Source organism: Mobula hypostoma, chromosome 14, assembly GCF_963921235.1.
Source record: "Mobula hypostoma chromosome 14, sMobHyp1.1, whole genome shotgun sequence".
Taxonomy (NCBI): Eukaryota; Metazoa; Chordata; class Chondrichthyes; order Myliobatiformes; family Myliobatidae; genus Mobula; species Mobula hypostoma.
The window spans coordinates 15246310-15264057 of record NC_086110.1 but is presented as its reverse complement, the minus strand read 5'-3'; the positions used below and the strand labels follow the sequence as shown (position 1 = coordinate 15264057).

The following is a 17748-nucleotide window of genomic DNA, read 5'->3' as shown; positions in this document are numbered from 1 at the left end:
ATAAATTGGGCTATAAAGACAGTAAACCAAGCAGAAAATTTATTTTTCAAAGTGCACAGAATTGAATAGGAAAAGAATTTATCTTAAACTTGCATGGAATGTACATTTGATGGTGTGCAGTACTATGAATACTTCTGGTTTCCTTATTGTAGAAGCTCCAGGGAATGTGCAGGTACAGTGTTCTGGAAAATCAAATTAAGTTATGCTTGTCAGGAAAGATTGTGACTTTTCTCTGGAGGAGAAGTGCCTGAGGATTTGGAGAATATGAAAGGGTTTGATGTAGAGAAGATGTCATCATTTGTAGAGGAGATCAGAACTTGGAATTATAGGATGCAAATGGGATCTGTTTTTGTGAGGGCACGATGGGAATGCTATCCTTTCCACAGCAGGAAATAACTGAACTCAAATTACTGTAAATGCTGAAAGTCTGAAATAAAACAGAAACATTCAACAGGTTGAGCAACATTGTGGAAAGAGAAAGAAATAATGTTTTAGGTCAAAGACCCTTCATCAGAAATTCAAGTTTCCATAGATGCTACCTGACTTGCTAGGATTTCCAGCACTTTTAGTTTATATTTCACCATGAGCAGTAATTGAGCTTAAAAATAAAGGAGAATGGCTGCTTGAGAAACTTATTCAGATCTATAGATATGATAGACCCATGGATTGCTTCTTTTAATTACTCTGCACTCTGAGAAGAGGTGTGCATTTGTAAAAGTGTACCTCTGCATTACACAGGGATTGTGTTCCTAGAAATCTGTTGGTATCGTAATTTTCTGTAACGTCAGTCTTTTCCCCCCATTGAATCGCATGTTATAAGTGGAGATACATTCCAACAAGAAATTTTCCACTCGACAGTAATACCCCCATATGCATAGTCCTTAGGCATGTGAATTCTTGTGTTATTGTATGGAGAAGAGGAAGGGTAGTTGTTTTAAATAACTAAAAATGGATAGTACATAATTTGATTAAGTATTATTGTACAAGAATTAATTGAAGAGATTGTCTTGCCAGTTTCCATAGCCAATCCTTCAACCAGCAGATTGTGGTAATTTGATAAATTGTCACATGTATCAAACAACTGTGAAAAACCTGTCTTGCACACCATTGATACTGGTCAATTTATTACAACGCCATAATGTAAGGTTACAATGGGAAAGACGAGAGATCAGAAGCAGCAAGCAAACACAAACTGGACAGATACAAGAACTAGAAAATGGAGGTGTCGTAGTGGGAGTCAGTATAGGGAAGCTGGCAAAGGGTCAGGGATATAGAGTACAAGATTCAAAAGATTCAAAAAACTTTATTGTCATTCTAACCGTACATCAGCTCTGCAGGGCAGAATGAGACAGCGTTTCTCAGGAGCGGTGCAATTTACTCGGTGCAAATTAAGATACTTAGAATTTTTAATGGAGCATGGAGTCTGAAAGGCCACCCTGGAGAACACTGACACAGAATTTTTTTTCATATAAGTGGTATTGAGTCAGGTTGCAAGTTCCAAATGGCACATGAGCAGACCTTGTTAAAATAATCATCTGGTTCTCTAATTTGGGGGGTTAAAGTCACAAACCTTATCTGGTTTGGCTACAGACCCACCCATGCAGTTGACTTTTTTTTAAAGCCTTTTATTTCAGAATTCATAATTACAATTTCTACAATTTCATAGAAATCATCATCCCAGCATTGTTAAAGATCATTCTACATTTTACAGATACAGTTTAAAAACATATTCTACAGTTAAAAGGGCTTCCCCGGGAAAGGGCTTTGAACAAAAGTATTCCATTAATACAAAGTTTTTCCAGGCTCCCAGATAATTTAAGTACCCAAAATGCATTTGAAAAGTACCAGATTTCCTCATAACCTATATACATAGAAAAATAAATTCTGCTGAGTTTTGTGAGCTTTATACAAGACTCATAATTGAGGTACTTGGTTACTAACACAGTGCAGCAAAAAATGCTTGTATATCCTGCAGGTTCAATCAAGTATGAATATAGCCGTACAAGTAATTTGTATCAACAGTTTTAAGCCACTTCTTTAAAGAAAAAGAGAAGGCACGAGATATTTTGTGCAGTAACAGAGTCTGCCTCAAATTGTAAATGTACCAAAAATAAACTGCTGGAAGAACTCAATGGGTCAAGTAGGAGTAGCTGTGGAGGCAATAGAGGCACCAAGTGCAGGGTCTCAGTCTGAAACGTTGACCGTCTCATTTTCTCCACTTAAACAGCTCAGTTCTTTCAGCAGTTTTTATATGCCACTGATTCCTGCAAAATGGAGCCACTTCTGTCTCCATGTCACTGAATCAACCCAGAAGTTTTTCTGTCGGGAATATATTTTGCATTATCCGTCACAAAGAAACCAGAAAAAAAATCCCAAGGTAGTAGTATATGATTCCATTGTTTGAATTAAAATCCCTTCATTGCAATTATATGTATTGAATGGGGAGGGGGTATTTTCACTCCTGACAAGTGTGATTTCCACTGCCTCCTGCCAGGCTCCTCTTCTGTTGACCATGGTAGGTTTGCCAGCATTAAGTCTTGGTAATGGTTCACAGGCTCACTCTGTGAATCGGAGAGCTCTCCTCTTTCATAGAGCCTATCCTGTGGGTGCAGTGGGGAGTCTGTCTTCTAGGGACTGATGCCCTTTGTTGAATGTTGAAATTTTCAGTGCTCCTAGTGGAACCCGCAGTGTTCCAATCAATGCAGTTTTAGCCCACCACCAAAAAGAAGTCAAATGCAATTTATTGCCAATTATTTTTCCTAGCTTTCATGCTTGGTCCCAACAGAAATACTGTTTACTACAGTTTCCACCTTTTAACATTTTGAAGAGTTTAAACCTGCATACATGTTTAATCATCCTCACCACATTCTACAGAGGTTGTATTGAGAGCACCCTGAGCAGCTGCATCACGGCCTGGTTCGGAAATTGTACCATCTCGGATCGCAGACCCTGCAGCAGATAGTGAAGTCAGCTGAGAAGATCATCGGAGTCTCTCTTCCCACCATTAGAGACATTTACACCACACGCTGCATCTGCAAAGCAAACAGCATTATGAAGGACCCCACGCACCCCTCATACAAACTCTTCTCCCTCCTGCCATCTGGAAAAAGGCACCAAAGCGTTCGGGCTCTCATGACCAGACTATGTAACAGTTTCTTCCCCAAGCCATCAGACTCCTCAATACCCAGAGCCTGCCTTGACACCACCCTACTATACCCTCTACTGTGCCTACTGTCTTGTTTATTACTTATTGTAATGCCTGCACTGTTTAGTGCACTTTATGCAGTCCTGGGTAGGTCTGTAGTCTAGTGTAGCTTTTGTGTTTTTTTCTTACGTAGTTCAGTGTAGTTTTTGCATTGTTTCATGTAGCACCATGGTCCTGGAAAACGCTGTTTCATTTTTATTGTGTTCTGTACCAGCAGTTATGGTTGAAATGACAATAAAAAGTGATTTGTCTAATGAAGGCAGTAGTTTATGATTGCATAGTGCTGATAGTAGGACAACACGCATGCCTTAGTTTCTTGGAATTGTTGTGCTTTACAATCAAGTGATATGTTCATATTTAAGCCTCATTTTAGAGGGTAATTTTAAGTAAATACATATAATTGCAGTTGACTTTTCTGCTGTTTACATACATCTACTGATGCTTCTGGACACATCTTCAGTGATGTTCCGGGAATCATGGGGTGTTTTGGGTCTTTCAACACCATACAATCTCCTCCAGATGACCCAGCCGGGGCTGATCAGATCCCACCTTGTGTCCAGATGGCTAGCTACTTATGGCTCCGTGGCTCCCCTCTTTTGAGCCACAGCCATCTTGAGGCTGCATCAGTGGTACTGCGGATGGTTCTCCTCTTCCTCTCTCCCTCAAAGCCCAAAATGCTGAAGGCTCTAACTAAGGAACGGGCTGCGAATCTCCTACAACCAACCTCCACTGGGACAATAATTGTTGTCATGGCTTGCAGCTTCCTATCAACCCCTCCCTTCGCCGCTGCCTCCAGAATTTGGTTAACATCTTCATCAAACTGCTTCCTCAGTGAAGTCATGTTAGCTGCAGGCCAGTTGATCCGCCTCCTGTTAGATTTCATGTTAGAGGGATTAGTTTGCAACACTTTGAGTTAGTAAGTCAGTTAGTCTGAGATAAATTAAAGCTGGCCTTTTCAATAATGCCCTGATCCTAAAATTTAGTGTGCTTATTTTTAAATTGGAGTATTACACCTTGAAGATTTTGGTTTAATGCACTATCCAGACTTGACATCGGATGTAAGCTAAGTTTCACACTACTGTAATTTTGTATTACTAATAGCGTTAAGCTTAGTTTAGAAGAAAAACGAAAATAACCCGGAGGGTTTGGGCAACGTGAGCCTGGCAAAGGGAACTTCCTTGATGTGCAGTGTTCTTTTGAAGTTGTCAAGCCAGAAAGAAAACTACACGCTGCCAAACAAATAGGAAAATTTCAGGCTGTACGAATCATGTAAATTGGAGTTATGGGTGCAGCAGCGGAAGCTGTTTTTGTTTAGCACATGGAGGCTCCAGTCCTAACCTGATCGATTTCCTTCATTGTGCTGTAGCTCTTCGGGAAACCACAATATTAGCTCACAGATTTCTTGCACCTGTAGTATGTTAGAAAGTCTGTTTTTAAAATAATCTGTATGTGCGGACCTCAGCAGAACCGCCAACAGCGGGAGCGAACACGACTCGAAAGGGAGAACAGTGCGCATGCGTGCCGTGCAGAAGCCCGCCTAAAGGGCGCTGTGGAGGCAGGAACAGTGCGCTTGCGCACTATAAAGAAGCCCGCTGGAGCCCGGTTTAAATAGGAAGGCAAGTGCGCCTGCGTGCCGGCCCTTGTGAATGGTGCAGTGTGAGAGAAGTTGAATTACTCGCGGAGGAAGTGGGAGCTCGAGAAGGGAGGGGGCGGTGTGTTGGAGAGGCGCCGCGAGGCAGGAGGAAGTGAGCGCGTGAGCGGCGGGAGTCCGTTAGAGAGCCAGACAGTGAGCGCGAGGCGGCGCGACCCGGGGAGGGCAGTGCGAGTGCAGACACCCACATCCACACCCAGCCCGCCGGAGACGGACAGGCGGAGACTCGGGAGAGATGCCGCGGGTCGTCCCCGATCAGAGGAGCAAGTTCGAGAACGAGGAGTTCTTCCGCAAACTCAGCCGGGAATGTGAGGTGAGAGCGGAGGGGGGAGCTGGATGGAGGAGCGCGGCCGGCAGGCAGGCGCACACATGGTGATCAGCTGGAGCCGATCCACCGGCTGTTGCGTCAGAGGAGCTGGTCATCTCCTGGAAGTTGGGTAAAATGGACCGAGAGTTACTCACCCTCACCCTCGTGTCCTGGGACTGGGGGGTGGTGGGGGGGGGCTTCCTCTAACTTAGAAATTTAGACTTCTCCTGATGTCCTGACTTTCTCTTCTGTTGTTGGGGGGAGGGGTGGGGTTGGTTGGGTGCTCGCTCACTCATTTTTTGCTTCAGTGAGAGTTTGACTTTCTTTCTAACAGATTAAGTACACGGGTTTCCGCGATCGGCCGCACGACGAGAGACAGATGCGGTTTCAAAATGCCTGCAGGGACGGCAGGTCTGAGATCGTAAGTACCCAGGATATTCCTCACTTCCTTCTCGATATTCGGTCCTCGACGCCGGCAGCGGACCCAAACTGCTTTGAATGAACAAGCTAAACTGCTGGATCTAAGTGCTCCTTCCTGCACGCTGAAATAGTAAACGCCACTAACGTTTCTGTTTTCAATCAGCATGCAAACGCAAAAACCCAGATTAACACTTCGTGTGGAATCCCTTCCACCGAAAAGCGTGCTAGAACGATTGTCGAAGTTTAATACTTGATCCCACCCTACCATTCCCGTTTGCTATTTGCAGCAATATTGCTTATTGTTTTTTTTCTTGGAAAGATGAATAAAAGAACGCTTTAGATTATCTTAAGTATCTATGAGTGAGTTAGTTTTTAGAACGCGTAGAGTATAAAGGGCATGTCTACAATAAAATATAGTTCGTGTTTTCCAATGAATTAAGCTAAATAAATTGATTTGTAGAATGTAACTATGAACATATAAAAGGAATTGTTTTTTTCCTTGCTTTGGAAGCTGCCAGATTTTTTCACGTTCTCCTGGGAATGTTTGCTTCCCTCAAGCAGAAAAATAATTGGATAGACTATCATTTTTTAAGTTACTTCCTTTGCTCAAGATATAGACCCTTGTGCTCTGCTTCATCGCTGTTAGTTAATAGCTATGGATCTATACATCAATTTGTTTTCCATATGTTTTTCAAGGACTTGTTCAAGCAGGTTTTCACATGAGATGTGTTTCAGCAGATTAATTTAAAAGGTCTTTGAGGGTAGAAGGTTATGCCTGGGTTTACTTTATCCAGGTAATATATCTATATATGTTTATATCAGAAGGAATGTTTGTGAGTCCAGTGCCATTTTGTTTATAACATTGTACTTTAAATGTAAATTTATGGATTATACCTAATCTTGATGAGAGAGCTTGATATCAGTTATGCCCTTTAATAATCCACTGGGAAGTGCATCAGTATTGCAAGGATTAGTTTTCTTATAAAAATCAAGGCATAATGTACTCATTTCACACAATTGTCTTTTTTACAGTTAGTAACATTTTATATTGATATGTTTTCACTTTAACGGTTCTAAATTTCCACATGGGAATGTGGGTGACAGTTTTCTCTCATTAGCTTTGAGCTTTCACAATGAGTGATAACATGCTATATGTGGAAGGTGCCTCGGTTGTCCTGTCCATTTGTGTATGAACTCTTCAGGTGTTTCTCCTGCCAAGTGTTGCTACATACTTGTTTCTAATTCCTTCCTTTGCGTTTTTACGTAATGTGGGTAACAATACTTGAATCTCAAAGTTGGATCAAGTTTGAATTCTGGTATATTCTCTGTGATTGAAGTGTGGCTGAGAAACTTGGAACTGTCATAACGGGTGGCAGAGTAGCGTAGTGGTTAGTGTAATGCTTTACAGCACCAACTGCAAGATCAGGGTTCAATTCCCACTGCTGCCTGTAGAGTTTATATGTTGTCCTTATGACTGCATGGGCTTCCACCCACATCCCAAAGATGTATGATTTAATAAGTTGTGGGCACACTGTGCTGGCACTGGAAACATGGTGAGATTTGTAGGCTGGCCCAGCACATCCTCAACACATTCTCTATATGTTTTGATGTGCGTGTAATAAAGTTCATCTTGGACTTTTTGTTCAACCAGCATGGTTTGATCTATGCTCCACCTGTATGATTAAAACAGGAGCCACTGAAGATTTTTTAGGTATTTATTTAAAATTTAGCCTTTGGTTCATCTAAACTACACTTCATTATCCAACAATATGACCATTCAATATCAGAACTACTTTGGATCCAGTTGTTAGGTGTGCAAATGGTCCATTGTCTCTGTCTTTCAAGGCTGAAATCTCAAACTCTCCTTCTGATTGGTAATCTCATACTGCTGACTGGGCATATTTGGAAAATCTACCTTTTTTGAAAGAAAAGGCAGGCATCTACTCAGTGCTTGTGATTCTGTTCGTCAGTTTGTTTTACTGTGTTAGATTAATGACTTGCTGGTTTGGGAACTTTTTTTAATATATATTTTCTACACTTATTTTAACTTATTTTGGATTCGTGCCATTTTAGTGCATTAGTTTGTGTACTGTGTACACAATTGAGCAGAATTGTCTTGGGGTCTGGAAGTAAACATTGGATGTGTGTGTTCTTGTCAGGAGATTAGTTTCTTTCACTTGGGTGATAAGCATATTTGCTTTTTGACTAATCTGTCTGCTTTTTCCTTTTGCCTCTGTCTGCTAAATGCCTTGCACCCCTTCCCCCACCCCAACACACTCATAGGCCCCCTAAGGATGCGACTGATAGTTACTATAAATAAAGTAGGTCAACATGACGTTTGCATTGCTCAAAGCACGAGAAATTTCATCTATATCTAAATATTTTTAAATGAAAAACATAACTAATCTGTTTTAATAATAAAGTGATGCTACATAATTCAGTTATTTTGTTTATGTCAAGAGAAAGAAGAATTACTGCATCTTCCAATTTTGAAAGTGCACAATTGTTTTGAGAAGTGACAATACGTTGATTGATGGCTGGGACGTTGACTAATGGCATATCTTATAGTATCGACCATTTGTGGTCTATGTTGTAGCAGAATTGGATGCTTGTAACTGTACACTTGATAAGAATTGATTGAGTCCATATTTTATGCAATTCTAGAGTTTAGAATATACGGTTCTGCCTGTATGACGCTAACCTTGGAACACAGCACTGATGTACAAAAAATGCATAATTTATTTTAAATCCTTTCCTCTGATATATTTTGTATTGATTTTTCTGAAAGGCTTTTGTGGCGACTGGAACTAATCTATCTCTGCAGTTTTTTCCGGCAAATTGGCATGGAGAGCAGCGGCAAACACCCACAAGAGAATACGTGGACTTTGAACGTGATCCAGGCAAGGTAAGAACTTGGTGCTTGAGTCATAGACTATGAAAAGCTGAATGGGATGTTTTACACTGCACTTGTTCTAATAGACCTTTTCACCATATTAACAATGTGGATATATAGTCAGAACCTCATTTGTGGATCGGCAGTAAAGCTGAATAATCTGACTAGACGTTTGGTAAGTAGCTAGCTTCAGGCAGGTATGAAGGCACTGTCTTTAATCTTCACAATATTTAATCATTGTTGAACGTCAGGCAAGCATTGTGACAGATTGCACAATGGAGATATTCAGACAAGTATTGAGTTTGATCTTTGACACTGGAGGTGAAAGCTATTGTCTCAGAATCTGTGTGTGTCTGGAATGGTGGGGGGAGGATAGGTTTTTGGTAGATCCAGAGCTAGATACCTAGACTTGGATGGAGAAACAATTGGAGGCTATTGCCTTGCTGCAATTGGATAAATAATGGAATTGCTGTAGATTGAGGGGGTATTAAACCAATTTTTGCCAAAGTATTCTCAGGAGAAAAATCATAATTTCTTACTTGGGTAAATTCAAGTCATACTACAAAAGGAAAAATAAAGGTAATATGATTCTATGCCTATTTAGGAGAATACAAAATTTTGTACCTTTGATCTGACTGAGCTGACCTGACTAAGAGTCAGATACTGAAAGAACGCTTTTTTTTCCATTAAGTTGACAAACTTGAAACTTGGAAATGGAATAGAATATGGTCAGTAGGTATTCCAGATGCTTGTTTTTGTCCTACATTTTGCCAGTTTTTAAATTTCATTTTAAGGTAATTCTAGGAATGAATATTATGTCTATTGTGTGACCTAAAGATATTATGATATAATATAAATTCCAGTTAAAATTGATCCCTAAAGTAGATTGTATTGAAACCATATTGTAAATTAGTAATTGGTAAATGGATTTATTATTGCCAGATGTACAGTGGAAGAACTGTTCTTGCACATGACCCATAAGATTAATTCATAAATGCACATTTGGGTAGTGCAAGGTAAAGCAATACAAAATGTAGGGTAGTGTTACAGTACAGAAAGTGCTGTGCAGGTAGACAATAAAGTGCATGGTCAACAGCCCATTTTTATCGTACTAGCGGACCATTCAATAGAATAACTGCAGGATAGAAGCTATTTGAACCAGGTGGTACGTGCTTTGAGGCTTTTGTATTTCCTGCAACTCGCACAAAATGCTGGGGGGCTTAGCAGGTCAGGCAGCATCCATGGAAATGAATGAACATTTGATATTTTGGGTGGAGACCTTTCTTCAGGACTGGAAAGGAAGGGGGGAAGATGTCAGAACAAAAAGTTAGAGGGGGAAGAGGATAGCTAGAAAGTGATACGTGAAGCCATATGGTTGGGAAAAGTGAAAGCCTGGAGAGGAAAGAATCTGAGAGGACATGAGAGAGGGAAGGAGGAGTGGCCCCAGAGGGAGGTGATAGGCAGATGAAAAGAGGTAAGGGGCCAGTGTGGGGAATAAAAGAAAGGTGAGCAGAGGGAATTTTTTTAAACCAGAAGGAGAAATCAATATTCATCCCATTAGGTTGGACACCACCCAGGTTGTGTTCATTTTGGGTTGCCGTGCTGTGGAAAAGATGCCATTAAGCTAGAAAGAGTGCAGAGGAGATTTACAGCAATGCTGGTGGTATGTGAGGGACTGATGCATGAAAAAAGGTTGAGCAGACTGTGACTTTATTCATTGGAACATAGGAGATTGAGAAGTGATCTTGTAGAGGGGCATGAAATCATGAGGGAAATCGAGGCTTCCTTTGGTCAGGGTTAGTCATGGATGTTGGATCCAGCTGTCTGGACATGCAAGCCGGGGCAGTACAATTTGGAGAACAAGCTGTTATGAGGGGAATAGATAGGATGAATGCATGCAAGTGTTTCTCCCCAGGGTTAGGGAAATCTATGAACTAGAGAGTTTAGGTTTAGGATGGGGGTGGGGAGATTTAATGGGAATCTTCAGTCATCACAGAAGAGATACCAGAAGATGGGAGGATAGCTAACAGTGTTCCCTTAGACAGAAAGGGCAATAGGGATAAGACAGGAAACTGCAGCCTTGTATTAAAGTAGGGAAATTATTGGGAAACAAATTCTAAGGGGCAAGAAATATATTCACTTGGAAAGGTGGGGACTGGTTAAGAAGAGTCAGCTAAGTTTTATGCAAGGGAATTTCTATCACTCAAATCTGATTTACTTTGTCTTTGGGAGGTAACTAAGAAAATTGATGAAGGTCAATTGTGGAAAGAGAGGTCTTTGATTATGCTTGCAAGATGAACAAGTTGAAAGAAGTGGTGGTGGTGTTACTACTAACATGTACAGTAGAAAAACTTTTGTATGTCATCCACATATCACAGTGCAGGGAAAACAATATTAGTGCATTATAAAGTACAGTACAGAGAGTGCAGATAGATAGGAAGGTGCAAGGACATATCAAGGTCAACTGAGGGGTCAAAAGTACATATTCACTGCACTAAGGGGTCATTCAATAATTTAACAGCAGGATAAGAGATGTTCTAGATCCTGGTGTTATGTGCTTGGGGGTGGGAGAGGTCTTTAATTATGTTGGTTGCTTTACTGAGGCCGTGAAAAGTGTAGCCGGGGTTCATTGAAGGGAGTCTGCTTTCCATGAAATGTTGATCTGTGTCTACAATGCTCTGCGGTTTCTTGTCCCAGGCAGAAGAGTTGCCTTGCCATGCCAAGCCATAATGCAACTGGATAGGATGGTTTCTGTGATGCATTTATACATATTGAGGTTGAAGGAGAGATGGCTAATAGTAATAGAATGAGTAGATTTGTATGTACAGTATTTTGATATAAAGCTATGAATAAGACATATAGAAATTGGAGCTAAGTATTTGGTTTCATAGAGTGAAAGTCAACATTCTGGTGTTTAAAGTGAGATTAATTGTTAAGTAATCAGAAACAAGACTTGTGTATTCTGTACATTTTTTTTGCAGTCTGATATAGTTGTTTATTTGGTGGCCCATTATACTGATGTAAATGCAATATTAGGATATTGATGCTGAGTATTATAAATAACAGCAGCTGACAACAATTGTATGTTTATACACCATATTGTTGGAAGTCTTAATACTTAATTGCACATGTATGAATCTATTCACAGTGGCTACTTTATTAGGTATATTGTACCCATACATTAATGCATATATTTAATCAGCCAATTGTGTGGCAGCAACACATTGCATAAGAGCATGCAGACACAGTCAAGAGGTTCAGTTTCCAGAGAATCATGCAAAAAAAACCAAAAGGAACCCAGTGAGCTGCTGCTCTGTTGGTGAAAATGTCTTGTTAATGAGAGGGGTTAGAGTATGGCCAGACTGGTTCAAGCTGACAGGAAAGCAACGGTATCTCAAATAACCATGGTGTGCAGAAGAGCATCTCTGAGTGCGCAACATCTTAAACATTAGTGGATGTGTTGTGCAAATTAAGGTGGATAACAATAACTTAAATTTGCAGCTTTGCCCAAGACGAAATGAAAAGTATTTATAATTAAAACAATATTCATGTGTGGCAAGTTTCTGCAAATAGTGATTTCCAGGAAAGTGGCTTAGTTTCTGATGAGCTTTGTATTACAGAATTGGGAATTTAAAAAAATTTAACCATTCTCCTTCCTATTATGAGCTTCCTGCTTAATCAAAAATTCATTCTTCTGGATTGTAATTGGACACAGTTATGCTGGCAATCAAAGCTATCTTTCTGTCAAAAAAAATACTGTCAAGGTGGTGCCTCTGCAAATGCATTTGCATGTACTGAGTATTGTACAAAGATTTGATCGAAGGCTTTCCTGAATATTTTTATATAGAGCACTTGGAGACTCTTACCAGAGAAGACTGAAACTGAAATATTGCCAGAGAAAAGGATCCACTGCTCAGTCATTGGAATAAAGTTGAAGTATAAAGTGACTATTACCTTGAGGTGTCTTGCTGTGAGATAGCTAAGCTTTGCATGCATGTTTGGCAGGTTATGCATTTGCTTCACCTGAAGCAAAGCTTAAGACTTGTTCAACAGCTTGAAGCAGAAACTGTGGAAAAACAGGCAAAGATGTTTTAGATTGAGGACTTCAAGTAGTAAAGTTAGAAATCCAGCTTTAAATTGTAGAGGTGAGTGGAGTGAAGATGTACAGGGCTGTGGTAATATCTGGGGTTGCCATACATTTGCAACGTTTGTGGAGCTGACCTAGTTGTTGATAACGTTTTGATTTAAGCTTTTTCAGTTTGATTTTTCACAAACACCAATGAAAGAATAGGAAAATAATTATTATATGATGCATTTATCTTCAAATGTTCTTGCAGTGACCATTTGTGACTTTAGGGATTATTGCTGTAACATATGATTATTTAATAAAAGTTCTGCTTAATTATGCACATGTGCTAATTTTCCCAAAAAAAGGATATTCTTGAGGTTGAGGAAGTGAACAAAGGTTCACCAATTTGAATACTGGGGTGGGAGTTTTTGGTGGAATATGAGTGCAAGTTGTCTTTTGGGAAATTGCAAGTCTGGATGGTGTATTTTCACAGATGAGGTTTCCCCTGACTAAGATGCCTTAAACCAAAAGCCATTCAGGACAAATGAGTAATATTTCTTAATCCAGATGATAGGAATTACAAAGGTTGGCTAACATGATGGCTGTGGTGGTTCAGTTGCTTAAAAATGTTTGGATGTTAAAGCATTTTGTGTGTGAAAGAATTTGGGAAATGGCTTAGTGATGAAAATCAGTGCTGTAAGTGAAAGGTCATGATGCTTCTATTTGTAATATTCTTGTGTTCTATAACAGATCTGTGTGCCTTGGCATTAATACCATTCTTCACAGAACTTCTGTGTTTCAAACTTAGAAATTTTTAGTATCATCTTCTCTCCATTCAATGTCACAGTGAAAGTTCTGTGTAAGTTGTCTACCATGTTTCCTGCAGGGTAAGTGATTGCGTATTCCCTTTCTTTAAAAAAAATGGGAAAAAAATAGGGTGTCTTTCAAGTCCCAGATGACTTTATCTTTGGTTTCACAAATGAGAAAATCTGCAGATGCTGGAAATCTAAACAACACACACAAAATGCTGGAGGAATTCAGCAGGCTAGGTAACATCTATGGAAAAGGGGGCAGTCAACATTTTGGATCTAGACCCTTCGGCAGTCCCAAAATGTTGACTATATTCTTTTACAAAGATGCTGTCTGGCCTGCTGAGTGTTGCTTCACCTTTGATTTTATTTGCCATTAACTGTGGCAGTGCCCATTGGGTTTTATTGTATGTTTCTTTTGGGTTCATCTGGCATCTGCACGAAGCATTTATTGAATATACAGTTGATTCTGGTTAATTGGGGCAATGGTTAATTGTGACAGCCACTTATTTGGGACAACTCTTAAAGAACAAAAACTAATCGAGAATATAGCTGGGATCCCCTTTGTTTATCTGGGACACTATGCTGCTTAATTGGGACAGGACATTCTTGCTGAACGGTTTCTAGGTAGTGTCAGATGCGTGCAAATTTTACTACACTATTTTTGGAGTGAACTGTTTTTTAGATAGCATCTGTTGTATGCACTTATGTTAAAAAAAGCAGTTCAAATGGCATGCAACACAAAATGCTGGTGGAACGCAGCAGGCTGGGCAGCATCTATAGGAAGAAGTACAGTTGACGTTTCGGATTGAGATCCTTCATCAGGACTAATGGAAAAAAGAGATAGTAAGAGATTTGGGAGGGTGAGACTCGAAATGATAGGAGATCTCCCCCCCCCCCCCAAACTTTCTGCTTTCCGCAGGTATTACTCCCTATGTGACTTCCTTGTCCACTCATCCCACTGATCTCCCTCCTGACACTTATCCTTGTAAGCGGAACAAGTGCTACACCTGCCCTTGCACTTCCTTCCTCACCACTGTTCAGGGCCCCAGACAGTCCTTCCAGGTGAGTCGACACTTCACCTGTGAGTCTGCTGGTGTGATATACTGCGTCCGGTGCTCCCGATGTGGCCTTCTATATATTGGCGAGATCCGACGCAGATTGGGAGACTGCTTCGCTGAACACCTATGCCCTGTCCACCAGAGGAAGCAGGATCTCCCAGTGGCCACACATTTTAATTCCACGTCCCACTCCCATTCCAATATGTCAATCCATGGCCGCCTCTACTGTCGAGATGAAGCAACACTCAGGTTGGAGGAATAACACCTTGTATTCCGTCTGGGTGGCCTCCAACCTGATGGCATGAACATTAATTTCTCTAACTTCTGTTAATGCCCCTCCTCCCCTTCTTACCCCATCCATATTTTTATTTTATTTTTTTTCTTCTCTCTTACAATAACTCCTTGCCTGTTCTCCATCTTCCTCTGGTGGTCCCCTCCCCCTTAATTTTCTTCCAAGGCCTTCCGTCCTATGATACTTCCCCTTCTCTAGCCTTGTATCCCTTTTGCCAATCAATTTCCAGTTCTTAGCATCATCCCTCCCCTTTCTGTATTCTATCATTTCCGGTCTCACCCTCCCCCTCCCACTTTCAAATCTCTTACTATCTCTTTTTTTTCCGTTAGTCCTGATGAAGGGTCTCGACCCGAAACGTCGACTGTACTTCTCCCTATAGATGCTGCCCGGCCTGCTGTGTTCCACCAACATTTTGGGTGTTGCTTGAATTTCCAGTATCTGCAGATTTCCTCATGTTTGCGTTTTTAAACAAGGAGGTACCCTTGCTACTGCGTGTCTCCCCTATATTTCCATGGTTCTGGAAGGATCACCAGGATCCTAAAGAAATACCAGATTAATACCATCCACAAACCATGCAATTACTGCCACAACTGTTGTGCATTTCATTGTTTCTAGCTTCACAGGAAATTGCCTTTTTGCTTCACAATGGCCTTTCCGTAAGGTTGTAGCTGGGCTACTTGTTGCATCCTGGATTGTCAGTATTGAATACAACAGATTTAGCCCTCAGCAGATGCAAATTTGGTTCATCTGAGGCTTCTGGATTAGGAAGACTGAGTATGTTTTCAAAGACAATACAACATATTTAATACCAGGTTAATTTGGGAAAGCAAATATCATGGTGTTATCTGCTTATTAATCTTTGGCAGCTTCTCCCCCTACCCCAACTGAATTGCTGTTTACTTTGCAACTCCTTTTAAAATCTGGTTGCATTTTCCTCATCTAGATTAGATATTGCTTCAGGCAGGCTAGGAGAAACTTTATTTTGAACATTCAACCGGAAGGTTTAAGGAGACTTATTTGATGGGGGATGGGGAGGAGATGGTAATGGAGGCAAATCTGAAGAGCAATTGCCCTTTGAAAATGGCCTCTGTATGTCCCTCTGCAGCTGGATTCTCGACTTCCTCAGTGGGAGACCACAGTCAGAGCGGATTGGAAATAACATCTCCCTGACAATCAACACTGGCACACGTCAAAGGTGTGTGGTTAATCTATTGCTCTACTCTCTACAACCATGACACTGTGCCTGTGCACAGCTCTAATGCCATCTATAAATTTGGTGCCCCAAAATTGTTAGCAGAATTTCAGATGGTGACAAGGAGATGTAAAGGAGCAAGAGAGATCAGCTGGTTGAATGGTGTTGCAGCAACAACCTGCACTCAGCATCAGTAAGACCAAGGAATTGATTGTGGAGTTCAGGAAGGGGAAACAGGGAACACACTCCAAAACTTCAGAAAGTCGCAAACTCAGCCACCTCCATGGGCACTACCCTCCCCATAGAGGACATCTTCAGAAGGCAATGCCTCAAAAAGATGGCATCCATCATTAAGGAGTTCCATCATGCAGGGCATGCCCCCTTCTCATTGCTACTCAAGGAGGAAGTACGGGAGCCTGAAGACTCTCAATGTTTTGGGAATTGCTTCTTCCCCTCCACCATCAGATTTCTGAATGGACGATGAACCATGTGTAGTACTCCACTATATATTTTCTCTCTTCTTGCATAACTTTTTTAATTTATGTATACAGTGGCATGCAAAAGTTTGGGCACCCCTGGTTAAAATTTCTGTTACTGTGAATAACTAAGTGAGTTAAAGATGACCTGATTTCCAAAAGGTATAAAGTTAAAGATGACACATTTCTTTAATATTTTAAGCAAGATTACTTTTTTATTTCCATCTTTTACAGTTTCAAAATAACAAAAAAGGAAAAGGGCCTGAAGCAAAAGTTTGGGCACCCTGCATGGTCAGTACTTAGTAACACCCACTTTGGCAAGTATCACAGCTTGTAAATGCTTTCTGCAGCCAGCTAAGAGTCTTTCAATTCTTGTTTGGGGGATTCTCGCCCATTCCTCCTTGCAAAAGGTTTCCAGTTCTGAGAGATTCTTGGGCTGTCTTGCATGCACTGCTCTTTTGAGGTCTATCCACAGATTTTCAATGATGTTTAGGTCGGCGGACTGTGAGGGCCATGGCAAAACCTTCAACTTGCGCCTCTTGAGGTAGTCCATTGTGGATCTTGAGGTGTCTTTAGGATCATTATCTTCATCTTTTTTACAGACGGTGTGATGTTTGCCTCCAGAATTTGCTGGTACTTAATTGAATTCATTCTTCCCTCTACCAGTGAAATGTTCCCTGTGCCACTGGCTGCAACACAAGCCCAAAGCATGATCGATCCACCCCCGTGCTTAACAGTTAGGGAGGTGTCCTTTTCATGAAATTCTGCATCCTTTTTTCTCCAAACATACCTCTGCTCATTGCGGCCAAAAAGTTCTATTTTAACTTCATCAGTCCCCAGGACTTGTTTCCAAAATGCATCAGGCTTGTTTAGACGTTCCTTTGCAAACTTCTGACGCTGAATTTTGTGGTGAGGACGCAGGAAAGGTTTTCTTCTGATGACTCTTCCATGAAGGTCATATTTGTGTAGGTGTCGCTACACTCCAGAGTCTGCTAAATCTTCCTGAAGGTCTTTTGCAGTCAAACGGGGGTTTTGATTTGCCTTTCTAACAATCATATGAGCAGTTCTCTTGGAAAGTTTTCTTGGTCTTCCAGACCTCAACTTGACCTCCACCCTTCCTGTTAACTGCTATTTCTTAATTACATTATGATCTGAGGAAAGGGCTACCTGAAAATGCTTTGCAATCTTCTTATAACCTTCTCCTGCTTTGTGGGCATCAGTTATTTTAATTTCAGAGTGCTAGGCAGCTGCTTAGAGGAGCCCATGGCTACTGATTGTTGGGACAAGGTTTGAGGAGTCAGGGTATTTATAAAGCTTTGAAATTTGCATAACCTGGTCTTTCCTAACGATAACTGAACAAGCCATAGCCCTAA

The 17748-nt window shown here is 40.9% G+C and overlaps 1 protein-coding gene across 2 annotated transcripts in view; it reads left to right on the top strand.

The window, feature by feature from the left end:
* Positions 1-4812: 4812 nt before the first annotated feature.
* Positions 4813-17748, top strand: part of cbfb (core-binding factor subunit beta) — a 99887-nt gene continuing 86951 nt past the window's right edge. For both annotated transcript variants that reach the window (XM_063067402.1, XM_063067403.1), the window contains exons 1-3: positions 4813-5169; positions 5498-5584; positions 8372-8488. In XM_063067402.1, coding sequence (XP_062923472.1) covers positions 5092-5169; positions 5498-5584; positions 8372-8488 — 282 coding nt within the window. In that variant the 5' untranslated portion in view covers positions 4813-5091. The remainder of the gene's footprint in view (positions 5170-5497; positions 5585-8371; positions 8489-17748) is intronic.